Source organism: Furipterus horrens, unplaced genomic scaffold (assembly GCF_987537825.1).
Source record: "Furipterus horrens unplaced genomic scaffold, mFurHor1.1.pri manual_scaffold_6, whole genome shotgun sequence".
NCBI classification, from domain to species: domain Eukaryota; kingdom Metazoa; phylum Chordata; class Mammalia; order Chiroptera; family Furipteridae; genus Furipterus; species Furipterus horrens.
The window spans coordinates 131,453,892-131,467,751 of record NW_028327176.1 but is presented as its reverse complement, the minus strand read 5'-3'; the positions used below and the strand labels follow the sequence as shown (position 1 = coordinate 131,467,751).

General features: G+C 36.6%; 1 protein-coding gene across 1 annotated transcript in view; it reads left to right on the top strand.

Moving 5' to 3' along the window:
- The window catches only part of RARS2 (arginyl-tRNA synthetase 2, mitochondrial), a 62,604-nt gene that overhangs the window by 13,357 nt on the left and 35,387 nt on the right, over positions 1-13,860 (top strand). The window contains exons 4-5 of the mRNA XM_090279652.1: positions 1,023-1,106; positions 8,176-8,270. Coding sequence (XP_090135778.1) covers positions 1,023-1,106; positions 8,176-8,270 — 179 coding nt within the window. The remainder of the gene's footprint in view (positions 1-1,022; positions 1,107-8,175; positions 8,271-13,860) is intronic.

Here is a 13,860-nt window from a genome sequence, read left to right as displayed (position 1 = left end):
GATAAATTAGAGTAGTGGGTTTCACTTTTTAAAATGAGTTTGAGAAGATGAACATTAAAATATGAGAAGAAATTATTAGGTGGAAACAGAATCGTGGTTGTAGAGAGAAGGTGGTTAGATGATTTAATAAACCCCGTTAATTTCTAATTTCTCTGATAAGTTTGGTATCTAAAAGAGGAATTGAAAGGATTGTAGAGAATGACTAAATTGTTAGTGTAATACCATCAGAAAAGGCAGGTGTTGGGCAAGGTTTGTTGCTGTTTTTTTAATATGTGACACAAAAGAGGTATCTGGGCACCCTGTAGAATTGGATCAATGAAAGTCACTATCACAAAAAAAGATGTTTAAAGAATGAGTATGGCAAAGGAGATTTGGTAACTGAGTAAATATTTGATCTAAAACCACCTCAGATTTTTATCAGGAATTATACCAGGAATAGAACCACCCTAATTAGAGTAATATTTAGTCTCAAAATAGAAACTACTGGGTCTTCAGTGACAACAGGAGTCTGTTCAAGTTCCATATGTATGTTAGGTGCTTTGAATAGTTGGTTAAAATTTTAAGGCATACTCACTGAAGACAAAGTATTTTAATTATTTACATTCTATGTGTTGGTGCAAGTGATTTAGCATAGGTCCTGACTATGTTTTGTTGCCCTCACTAAAGGTGGGTGAGATAAAAAAGAGTTCATTGCGTGTCCAGGTACAGGTACGTAGGGTGCGGGTAAAGCGATGCTCTCTTTCTTCCATGTCAGGTGGAGAATTTGAGGTGAGGAATGAGAAAGAGGAAGAGACTTGAAATATAGAATAATGTTCTAGTCAGGAAAAGAAGGAAACGTGTTTGCCCAAATAGAATGATTGACGTAAAGGACTGGCGAAAGTCCAGGTCCAGATATAATGACTGAGAGAGATGATCCACCTGCTGCTTTTGGACAGTTGAAAAATCTGATAGTTTTAGAACTACAACTCTCTTTAGGCTTATTTTATAACATACCTATTTTACTTGATTTGTTATCTTTTCAGCTAAAATGTGATACAGTGGTGAGTGAAATCAGCACTGGTCGGGGGACTATAAATTTCAAAATAAATAGAGAACTATTAACAAAGGTAAGAATGGGTTGCATCTTCACTCACTCTTTCTGCTTTAGCTACAGTGGTTTTCCTCCAGTTTTTAAACTTACTGTGCCTCCTATTGCCTCAAAGCTTTTGTACATTCTAATGCCTCTTCTTGGAATGCCACCCCACATTAACTCCTGCTTATCCTTCAGTTCTTTATATTTCCTGGGCAGTGGCTTTCTAACCCCTTTATTTATACCGTCTCATAGCACTGTACATCTCTCCTTGCAATACTTACCATAGTTTCTATTTTACATTATTTGTATTTGACTAATGCCTATTGTCCTGTAAGCTCTAATTTCCATTAGGGCTTATAGTTTCTTTTTGTAACTCGCTATTGGATCCTCAGTTCCTGCACAATGTTTGGCAAGTGGTAGGTATGAGATAACTGTTGTTGAATGAATCAATGGATTCTGTATTGAATGTAAAAAAGGTACCGCTGATTTCTGCTCTCTGGTAGATTATAATGTGTTGGGAAGCATAAGATTTATAAGACATAAATCTTATAAATATATAATACAGCTTCTTTTAATAAAAAAATACTAAAGATGATTGGTACAATGAGCATAAGAAAGCTCAAAGGTGGAGAATAAGGATGTCCTGGCAGATTTGGGGGAATCACATAGAGGAATTGGGTCTTACGTGAGTGAAAGCATGGAGGACATGTAATCCTGGATAGGCAATGTTACGAGACTTTCTGTTAAGAGTTTCATCTCAATTAAACTTTAAAATTTATCACAGTGCATGCTTTGGTGTATTATTTTAAAACACACATATACAGCAGTATTGAGTTGGTCAGACTTAGTAAATGCTGCCTCTTGAAAACTATTATAAAACCAAAATTTCTAATAATGTATTTTTTCACTGGAGAGATACTATTTCATACTTGTCTCTAGGTCTTCTAACTTTTTTTCTTTTTTCACTCTTACTTCAAGGTAAATTAGTTAATCAAAATCAGTCACAAGGACAAGAAATAAATCTTTTTGAGCTTTTTAAAAAGTGTCTATAACCTATTGGGCTCTTGATAACATTTCATGTCAATTTAGCAAACCAGCCCTGGCTGGTATGGCTCAGTGGATTGAGCACTGGACTGCAAACCAAAAGGTCGCTGGTTCAATTTCCAGTCAGGGCACATGCCTGGGTTGCAGGCCAGGTACTCAGTTGGAGCCACACGAGAAGCAACCAATCAATGCTTCTTTCCCTCTCTTTCTCCCTCCCTTCCCCTCTCTCCAAAAAATAAATAAAGACTTAAAAAAATAAAAATATAGCAAACAAGTGAATCTAATTTACCATTTTTAAATAAGTGACTCTTCCAGCTATTGCCTTCATTTTATTGAAGTAGAAATGCACCTCACCAAAGTGCCCAGCAAACTTAAGGCCATTTGATAGGCAGCAATATTATACTGTGGTTTGTTTTTACTTTTCTAAGATGGGAAAGTGTGCTATGGTAGATGGAGTTTGCCTTTATAGCCAGCTTACCTGAAAGAGATGTGGTTTTTATTTTAAGTCAAGGTATGTATTTACTGAATAATTTAAACATTTAATGGCGATGAATTTTCATGCTTTATTACAACTAATGGAGATTTTCTCTGGTTTAAGGATGCCCACTTGCTTATTAAAAATATTCTCAAATCCTTCTCAATTGACAACAGAGAGAATAAGAGTTAGGGCTTTGCTTTGAGGTCCAGCCACTCTTTCTTACATGGAAATTCTTCCTTCATTGTGGCTTCGAGGATCTGGATCTTAGTATGATTTTTGTTAAAGGAACATGCCTGTTGCTCATGGTAGCTGAGCAGCAAACACCCATAGTCTGAAAAAAAGGGTATTGAATGTGCCTAATATAAATTATAATTTTTTAATGATAATTCTTTTTTGCTCAAAGTCTAATTTCTTCTAACATATGGCTCTATTATTTTCAGGCCTTAAACAGTGGTCATTTGCATGTCTAATGAATTTTTCAGGTCATATAAAGAAAAAATATTCAACCCTTTTAGGACCATTAGAGGATTTTTTTTTGTTTTGTTTTTTGTTTTGTTTTTCTTTTACATTTTAGAGTTATCAAGATTAACATGTAGCCAGTGATTTATGTCCAAAAACTTACTCCGCAGGCAGAGAATTATGAATTTGTCACTGCTTACACATGTACAAATTTAGCCTGCTGAAACATTATCTGTTTGTAAATTGCAGTTGAGTTATTAGCACTGGCAGCACCAGGGATGTTTAAATGTTAGCTTATGTCATCACTAATAGTGCCTTACAATCTCTTCATTTAAATGATTCTCTAAGGTAGGTGGCTAAAATGTGAAATTAAATGCATTAGAAACTGCTGGATCTCTGGCACTAGATTGTAAATTTTCAAAAGTAGATGATATCAGTTCATACATTGTTTTTTTTTTTGTTTTTTTTTTAATTTTATTTTTTGGTTTTTCAATTACAGTTGTCCCATTTATCCCCCATTGCTCCTCCCTCCCAGCCCATGCCCTCTCCCACAATCATATCCCTCCCCGTTGTCCATGTCCATGAGTCACTCATACACGTTCCCTGACTGGACCCTTCCCTTACTTATCCCCCTTCTCTCCCTCCCCCCTCCCCCCTACTGACTACTATTCTAGTCTTTGCCTATTTAGTTCGTTTGTTTGTGTTGCTCTTTAGTTGTGAAGAACTATCACTTTGGTATTAAACTTCCCACCTGTTAGTAGCTTATGGATGACTTTCAAGAGAAACTCATTTCAAGTAATAGTTAATTCAGATTAGAGAAAGAAAAAAGAAAAGAGTTGAGGAAAAGGGCTAACAAAATCCTGTTTTTTAGGTGTACCTTAGAAATATACAGTGGATAACATCATTTTTATTTCACATATGTACATGCATTTTTTTATTCGCCAAATTCAATTTTGATGCTCTACTAAGACCTACAAAAAAGATACTCATTTAAATGGTTCTAATTCTGCTCATTATTTCACTACTTAAGTTTATGTCAGTAGGCAGTCAGGATGCATTCAAATCATGTGTAGTGCCAGGTGGTTGAACACATGGAAAGAATGAATGATTAAGCATTTTTCCACTATTGACCAATGAATTAACTAAACAGGAAGTGGTAGTCTGCTTAGGAGTCCTGTTTAGAGTTGTAGAGAAATAGCAACCAACAAAGAGTAAGGTAAAATGACAAAAGTCATCCACAGAAAAGTGATGGGGATAGATAAACAACAAGTGCCAGCCAATTAGAATATTTGTTAATTTGTTAAAGCACTCCAGAAAGTGAAAACTTCGAAATATTTAATTTCTGATTATAAACTCAATATGTACCTCTATTTACTTTATTGAGTACATCTTACATTTAGACATACATATTGGTGAATAGATGGGCCTCTATCCTGTTCATCTATTGGAATGAGGGAATTTACTAGCTCACTGCCATTCTAAAATAATAGCTTTCTTCTCTGTGCCCAGTAATTTAATAAACCTGCTTATTATTTACTGGAGACTATATTACTGAAATCTAAAGATAAAATGGCATAGCTCCTGCCTCTGAGGAGCTATGATCAAAAATAAAAGCATAAAAAATAGTGTATTGTGTAATGGGTATAATAATGTGATGACTAATGTAATGGAGGCATGTTTAAAGTTGCAATCCAGTGTAAAGAAAGGTACACTTAAGTCTATCTTGAGGCGAGAGGAATAACCTTGAATTGAGATAAAGAAGAATTTGGCTGGGAGATACAAGGGCAGGCATTCCAGGCAGAGAGGACAGCTTGGGCTAGAGTACAGACAGTCAAGAACATGGCATTGTCTGGAAATCAGCAGGTGATTGAGTATGCTTTGCACATAGGATGGTATGGGAGAAGGATATGAAATTATACACTGTGAAGGGCCTTATATGCTCTGCATAAAGAGTATTAGCATTTTCCTGTATCAACAGCTGGTACATAATGATGATTTTTGGTATTACACTAATGAAATTTCATTTTAATAGTTATACAGTTGACTCTTGAACAACACAGGTTTGAACTGCATGGATCCACTTATACATGATTTTTTTCAATAAATACTGTAAATGTATTTCCTTATGATTTTCTTAACATTTTTTCCTTGAGCTTACTTTATTGTAAGAATACAGTATATAACACATATAACATACAAAAATGTTTTGATAGACTGTTTATCGGTAAGGCTTCCTGCAGTTTTGGGGGAGTCAAAGTTATACATGGATTTTCGACTACACTGGAGGTCAGTGCTCCTAACCCTTACCATGTTCTTCAAGGGCCAACTATGTATATATGTACATTATATAAGAAGATAGTTAGGTGTTACTGCTTTGTTGTGATTGTTGTTTTGTAGTGATACTGCTGACATATGATGGGGGTAGAGGGTATAACTACAATGATATTTAGGAGATAGCATGAGCTGGACTTGGTGATTAATACCTGATTCATTATGAATATTAGGGAGGGAAAAGGGTAATCTTAGGAACTCTTAGGTTTCAGACTTGTTTCACTGGGGGTAAAATTCATGGAAATGGAGAATACAGAGGGAAGAGAAGTGTTGGGTTAGCCAAAAAGTTTGGTTTTTTCATAAGATGGCTCTAATAGCGCTTAGTTGTCTTTAACTTCATTTGAAACAATTTTGTTAGATTGTATTGTAACAGCTGTCCTATCAGCATGCATTTAAAAAAAAAGCTTGTCAAAATTGATGAATTTTTGTGTAGCCATTTTAATATTGAAGATGGGAGAAAATATGCAAATTTTTCAGTATATTATGCTTTATTATTTCAAGAAAGGTAAAAACATGACTGGAACGCAAAAAAAAAAAAAAAATTTGTGCCGCTTGTAGAGAAGGTGCTGTGACTTATAGAACATTTCAAAAGTGGTTTGTGAAGTTTCATGCTGAATATTTCTCGCTGGAAGATGCTTCATGGTTGGGTAGACCATTGAAGTTGATAGCGATCAAATCAATACATTAATTGAGAACAATCAATGAGGGAGATAGCCGACATACTCAAAATATTCATATCAATAAAATTATTGGTGAAAATGAAAAATTGTTTTATGGAAAAAAATAAACTTTTTGGCCAACCTAATATATTCTGTTTAAAGTGCTTGAGAGAGTTGTCCGATCCTGAGCTGGATATATCACTCTGTGGCACCGGAATGTATTTTGTTAGGTAAGTAGTAGTTGAAGTCTTAGCTGTTTATACTAGGAGATGTGTAATGTAAGGAGCTAGAAGCAAGGAAGAAGTGCAGAGTGGGAAGTGGGGGGATAGGCAGTAGAAGAGGGGCCTGCAAAGGAAACCGAGAGGCAAAAATCAATAGAGAGTGGTATCATTGCAACCAAGGAGGGAGGGTCGTTGCAAGGAGATGAGAGTAGTCATCAGCTAAGATAGTGTATGAGAAGTGGTTATCCCTGGGGAAGGCCGGAAGGACCAAGGTTAGGGCAGATTATTTTTATTTTATAAAAAGAATGTATTCATAAAAATAATATATTAAAATTTAAGCATTAATTTAGGTTTGGCATTTAGAATTTTGATTGGAGAGCACTTTCAGTGAAATAGCAGAGAAGAAAGCTCCAGGTGGCAGGTGGGTCAAATTGTTAAAGGAATGTTTGGAGGTGAAGCATATAAGATAGTTCTTTATTAAAGTTATTTTTTGTTTGTGCCAAAGAAATCAATGAACTGAGAGTCCTTTGTTAAAGAGAATTCTAACTTATTGCTATTTCCATTTGTGGAGTCTACCATCCATTATATAAAAAGGGATGGAAAGCGAAAAAGATGAGTAGAATTCTTTAGAATACTCTGAATATGAATTTCTTCTCACTGTTTACCTCCCCTCTTGCTATCTTCTCATCATGCATATTCTTGAAGTAATTAACATTTAATAGACTGCTAGTGTATTATAGGCACTATTTGCTTTAATGTCTGTATGTTTATTAATCCTTTATCTCTGTGTCCCACTGTATTTTCTCTGTGTCCTTGGGAAAATGCATACTGTTTCTGAACCTTAGTTTTTGCAGCTGTTTGGTGGTAAATGTTGCCCACCTCTAAGATTGTGAGGCTTAAAGATAACATAAAAGCATCTAGGCTAGAACCCAGCACTCTGTAGATGCAACTTAAAAGTATTACTCTGCTGCTTCCTGCTACCTTATTGCCTTTTTCATTAAGTGACCATCTTAACTCTCATTTCTGATAGTAAAATTCTTCACATCATAAACTGCATTATTTAGGACTCAGAATCCAATCTGAAAAGCAAAACCAATATAAGAGTAAGTAAAAGTCTATCACAATAAATTCAAAACACTGAAATAAATAAATCATCACCATTAGCAAAAAAAAATAGAGTTTTGTGAAGTATACAATAGTCCTGTGTTAATAACTAAAAATTAACCTGGACTATGTTTTGGCTGTTTCCCTAAGGTTTCCTGGTTTTTACTTACATAGCCAATAGGCATTTGAATTCTGATTTTTTATTTGTTTTCTACCATTGCTTGTGATCATTAGTATCATAGAAGTAGCAGCAGCATGCAATAGTTAGCACATAAGCTGTAGAGTAAAAACAAGTTTTGCTACGTGACTTAATAGGCATATGACCTTGGGTAAGTTACTTAACCTCTCTGTGCTCCTATTTCCTCATTTGTAAAAGTAATGCTTATCTCTTAAGGTTGCTGTGAGGATTAAATGAGTACATACATAAAAAATGCTTAGAACCGTGCTTGACACATAGTATGTAGTCAGTAAAATATTAGATGCTGCTCCTGGTTTTGTTGTTATCAATACTGTTTGCTGTGGGACTTCTGGTGGTTACTTAACCTCTCTAAACTTCAGTTTCTTCACCTGTAAAATAGCTACATCCTTAATCACTGTGAGGAGGAATAGAGAGGATATATTGTATAAAATAGCACAGAGCCCCCTTAGATATGAACTCAAAAAGGTGATGCTGCTGACAGTGCTATAAAATTCTCAGTTCTGTAAATTAAAATAAGCAAATCAGCAATATTTAGTTTCCAGGAGCAAAGTAGTTTTTAAAATTGCAGGGTTTTTTTCTATCATTAAATTCCAGCCTTTACTTTTCAGACAGTGCTAAAACAAGTAATTAAAGATGGCTCAAAATATGGATTGAAAAGTGAGCTTTTCTCTGGTCTTCCCCAGAAGATTGTGGTTGAATTCAGGTGAGTGTCTACTCTTCTTATGTGTTGGTTAATCAGTTGGCTGAGCAGATGAAAATTTTACTTATCACCTGATCTCTCATGAAATTACATGTGGAAAAATTGAAAACCAGTGAGATTATATTATTTTCTTAAAATCACAGTGAATTGAATAAAAATTTTTATACTCCAATTAAAAAAAGGTCTAGTGATTATTATGGGCTCTTTGTTTTTTTGAATTAAGTATTTAACAGTTACTTTTTGGAAAGACCTAGTTCTGCATTTTAATAAATTTTTAAAGCAGAAGTAATAGTTACTACCATATTAAGAATTTTAAGTAATTTGATTACCAGGGAACAAAGCCTTGTAGTATTTGTAATATTCCATCTTAAAAATTATCATAAAATAGCTTGAAGTTTTAATATATCTCTAAATAGCCCTCATAATAATTTTCTGATATGCGATCAGTACAACCGTCTAAAATTTGAACTGTTTTTAAGTAATCAAAAAAGAAAAGGAAACACTTTCAGAATATAGCTGACAGTTTGACAGCTTCTGAAAATTATCATAGCTATTGAATTTGCCTTCCTAAAAGCTGAAGAAGAGCCTTAATGAATTTTTCCTGATTTGGGAAGATGGAACTTGCTAGAGCCTTTTGTTTCCATAACTATTACTTCTGTGGAGGATTTAAAAAATTTGATATGGGAAATAATTTTGAGTTTTCTAACATCATAATTTATGAGGATAACTTAATTCAACTTGGATATGATGAACACTTGCGTAATCAGAAGCAAGTAGGTTTTATGGATTCCACACTTGCACTGTCTCTACCGTTCATTTGTGTTCTCAGGAAAGACATCCAATAAGACTCAATAAACTCATCTGCTTATGATAAGGTCCGACTGCCAAGTAAACTAATGTTCCTTATTCTAGCAGTGCACTCCAATCATGGAACTTAAAAGTTAAGTTTAAACATTTGTATCACAGAGAGGAGAGGGACTTCATGTGGTCCCCCTGAGGCCACTTTACAAAGCAATTTGCCCGTCATTTCAGTTACCTCCTCTTGCATTACTTCAAAACCAAATACAGGGATTAGCAACCTTCAGCCCATGTGCAAAATCCAATCTGCCACATGTTTTAGTAAGGTTTTATTGGAACACAGGCTTGCACATTCATTTACATGTTGCCTTTAGTGGCTCTTTTTATACTACAATGGCAGTTGAGTACAGTTGAGGTGAATAGTTGAGATCAGGTCACCTGTAAACCTAAAATATTTACTATCTGGCTCTTTAAGAAAAAGTTTGCCAACTCCTGATTAGTGTCTTAAAACAATTTTTAAGTATATTTTATTGATTATGCGATTACAGTTGTCCCTTTTTTTTTCCTTTGACCTCCTCCACCCAGTACCCCACTTCCCTCCAGTAATCCCCCCCCTTAGTTCATGTACATGGGTCATGCATGTAAGTTTTTTGGCTTCACCCTTTCCTATACTATTCTTAATATCCCCCTGTCTATTTTGTACCTACCAATTATGCTTCTTAATCCCTGTATCTTTTTCCCCTTTGTCCCCCTTCTCCCTCCCCACTGATAACCCTTCATATGATCTCCATACCTATGATTCTGTTCCTGTTTTAGTTGTCTGCTTACTTTGTTTTTATCTTTTAGATTCAGTTGTTAATAGTTATGATTTTGTTGTCATTTTAATGCTCATAGTTTTGATGATCTTTTTCTTAAATAAGTCCCTTTAACATTACCTGTAATAATGGTTTGGTGATGATGAATTCCATTAGCTTTACCTTGTCTGCCCTTCCATTCTAATAATAGCTTTGCTGGATAGAGTAAGCTAGGTTGTAGGTCTTTGCTTTTTATCACTTTGAATACTTCTTGCCAGTCCCTTCTTGCCTGCAAGGTTTATTTTGAGAAACCAGCTGATAATCTTATGGGAACTCCTTTATAGGTAACTCTGTGCTTTTCCCTTGCTGCTTTTAAGATTCTCTTTATCTTTCACCTTTGGCATTTTAATTATGATGTGTCTTGGTGTGGTCCTCTTTGGGTCCAACTTGTTTGGGACTCTGTGCTTCCTGGACTTGTATGTCTATTTCCTTTGCCAAATTAGGGAAGTTTTCTTTCATTATTTTCTCAAATAAGTTTCCAATTTCTTGCTCTTCCTCTTCTCCTGGCACCCCTATGATTTGGATGTTGGTAAGTTTAAAGTTGTCCCAGAGGTCCCTAATCTTCTCTTCATTTTTTAAAATTCTTGTTTCTTATTTCTGTTCTGGGTGAATGTTTATTTCTTCCTTTTGCTCCGAATCATTGATTTGAATCCCAACTTCCTTCCCATCACTGTTGATTTCCTTTATATTTTTCTTTATTTCACTTTGTATAACCTTCACTTCTTCCTTTATTTTGTGGTGTACTCAATCATTTCTCTGAGCATTCTGATCACCAGTGTTTTGAACTCTTCATATGATAGGTTGGCTATCTTCGTTTCACTTAGTTCTTTTTCTGGGGTTTCTCTTTCTTTCATTTGGGCCATATTTCTTTGCCTCCTCAATTTGGCAGCCTCCTTGTGTTTGTTTCTGTGTATTGGGCAGAGCCATTTTGACTCCGTGTCTTGGTAGTATGGCCTAATGTAGTAGGCCTCCTGTTTAAAACAACCATTTTAATGTTCATGACTTCACAGATCAAGAAATCAAGGATCGTTTAGCTCAATGATCCTCTTACTTGCCTGTGGTCACTTATGCAGCTCTGTTTATCTAGAGATTGTACTGGAGCTAGAATTACAGGTGGTGCATTTAGCTGTATGGCAGCTCACCTGAGGGCTGACCAGGCATCTCTCTCCACATTGTCTCTCCAACAGAGTAGCCAGACCTCTTTACAATGGTGATCAGGGCTCCAAGATGGAAAAAACATCTGATCTTAGAATAGGCACAGCTCTACTTTGGTCACATTCTGCTGGTCAAAGCAAGTCACAAGATTAGCCCACATTCAGGGGGAGGAGAAATACACTACATCTCTTAGTGGCAGAAATTTGTGGCCATCTTTAGTTTTTTTCATGTCTTTAAATTGATACAAGACACACCACCTCCTTCTCTGGAGAGAGCCTTCAGTACCATATTAGTCTCACAGTCCTTGCTATTACCTAACCAGCAGCAAAGGAAAATCAGTAGTGAGACGGTATAGTATCTGTTCCCATGCATACCTCCTTGCAATCATGCCATTGTAAGTTTCTTCAAACTTGAAAAGTTGCCCCCAGTGCTCACTTCTAACACCTTCTTTCTCACTTTCACTTCACCATTTCTCCTCCCCAGCCAGGCTTGAAAGGTCAAAAACAGTTTTCCTTACTCATTGATTCTCTGGCTTTTCTCCTCCATTTTTTATTTCGCATACAATGCTCTTTTTTTGTTTATGCTTATAAGAAATGTCTAAAACTAGCCTGTTCTCTTGGAGTTGCATTCTGTAGGCTTTTTCTATGGTGGTTTATTTGCCTATGTATTTGCCCCCGTCAACTTTTTTCTAAAGCATTTTAGGTGGCTGGAACTTAAATGAGCATTTGAACACTGAAGAAGGCAGAATCCATTTCTCAGTAGCCATCTTTGCTCTCTGTCATTTTCCATCCGGCATTGCTGTGGGACAACCATAGCTGCCCTACTTTCTTGGACGTTTTCTGGTTGCTGTGGTGCTTACCATTGTCATTTCAAAGTAGAGACGAACCGGTGGGGGGGTGGGGAAAAATTGATAGAAACATTGTTCTTAAATTTCTTCTGAAAATGAGAGAGGTTGCTCAAGAGAATGTTTTAAATATATAATATCTCAAATAGAACAGGCAACTTTTCCCCCAAAAGCAAGAGATATAATCACTGTGCTCCAGAAACTTGCCCCCTACATTGAGATGATGATAACAGGTCAAGTAAGTTGCTCGGGGTCATAGATCTAACTCTGACTCTGAGACCTGCATACTTAACCTTTACTGCCTCCCTGATACATGTACATGCTCTGTCAGATCTATGAGCGGTGTGATGAAGTAGCAGAGTAGAAGACTTTCCATCATGGGTGGGCTCTGCTTGCTAGGTGGTGTAAAACTTGAAGATAACTACTGCTGTCTCTATCTTCTCTGCAAAGTCAGCTTTTCTTATTTTGTTCAGATCAAACATACAGGAGCACAGTCAGTAGTGATAGCCTTTCCTCCTCTTTACTCAACACAATCTTCTTCTACCCACTGCTGTTCCCAGTGTGAAGTGTTGTCACAGAACAGATTGAGGACCTCTGATTAGTAAAATGAGAATCCAGAAGATCACGGTGTTACAGAACCCCTGGGCTTCTCTAATTGAAACAGAACCCACGGGCTCTTTAGTTAGGGGCCCGATTGCCCGCCGCCAAAATTATAACTCTCAATACCAGAGTTTAGTGAAAAGAAAAAGAATTGTTTATTTAACAGTTATATAGATTTATATTATTTGAGGATTTCTGCTGTTAAGTCTCATGTTCTTTAAAACACCCATAAACACATATCCTTGCCTCCCCCGTACCAAACCTGGCCAGTCTTAGGAAGGTCAGAAACACCGTTTCCCTACTTTCCAAACACAGTTCAGCTTTACCAGCAGCTTCCAATCACTCAATTCTGATTGGAGAGGTCCTTTCTGTGCTGTGGTGCCTTCCAGCTCTCAATGCAGAACCGCCTGGATTCTCAGCCTCCTTGTAAACTGCCTTCTTCCTGCAAACCGCATGGATCTCCTCTCCTTCTCAAAACCACATGGCGAGAGCCTCTTAAAGCAGCCTGGATACCCCTTCTCCAAGCCACATGGAGGGAGCGCACGAGAGCGAGAGAGAGCTAAAATGTCCGCAGCTGCTTATATATCCCTGACTGCGTCCTCTGACGCAGTGGGTGTTGCAAACAGTTCTGACCATTCACAGAACCTTACGTAGGCTCTGTGTGCTTTTTCCATACCATCCCCTGGTTCAAGACCCCTCCCATCTACCTGAGGTTTTGGATGCATTAAAGCCATTTTGCATAAGACACTAGCCACCAGCCTCAGGCATGTGGAGGCATTCTGAAAGCTGCTTCCTTCTCCCTATCCCCCAGTCGCAAACTCTAGGGATTTTTGGACTCCCCTGTTTCTGTAACAAGGTTACTAGTTCTGACTCTTCGTAACTGATTTGGTGATCTCAGATAGGACAGCATTTTCCCCCTGGACCCTTTTCTTACCTGGAAAATAAGAGCAATAATCTTTGTCTTTTCTTACAAGATTGAGGAAATTAACATGAAATAATTTTTTACAAGTTCCAGTAGGGTGTCCAAACTATAATTCATTCATTGTGGCTACTTTGGTTGCCAAGGAGTTGAATTTGTATTTTCCATCTTATTGTTTTTCCTTCCCAATAGAGGAATATGGTGTCAGAGGATAGCAAATTGGTGATTTCAAGCAGCTTTTTGTTAAGGCTGAAGACCTAGATAGATTCTTCTATTCCTGGAGGAAAAAACAAAGGTTCTGTGAAAGCTTTAAAAACTAATAATATAAATACCTAGTTTGAAAAAAAAAAATCAAAGATTGCAAAAGTATATTTAGTGAAAAAGTCTCCTTGTAAGAGACTCTGGGTCCCTCAGAGTGGATGA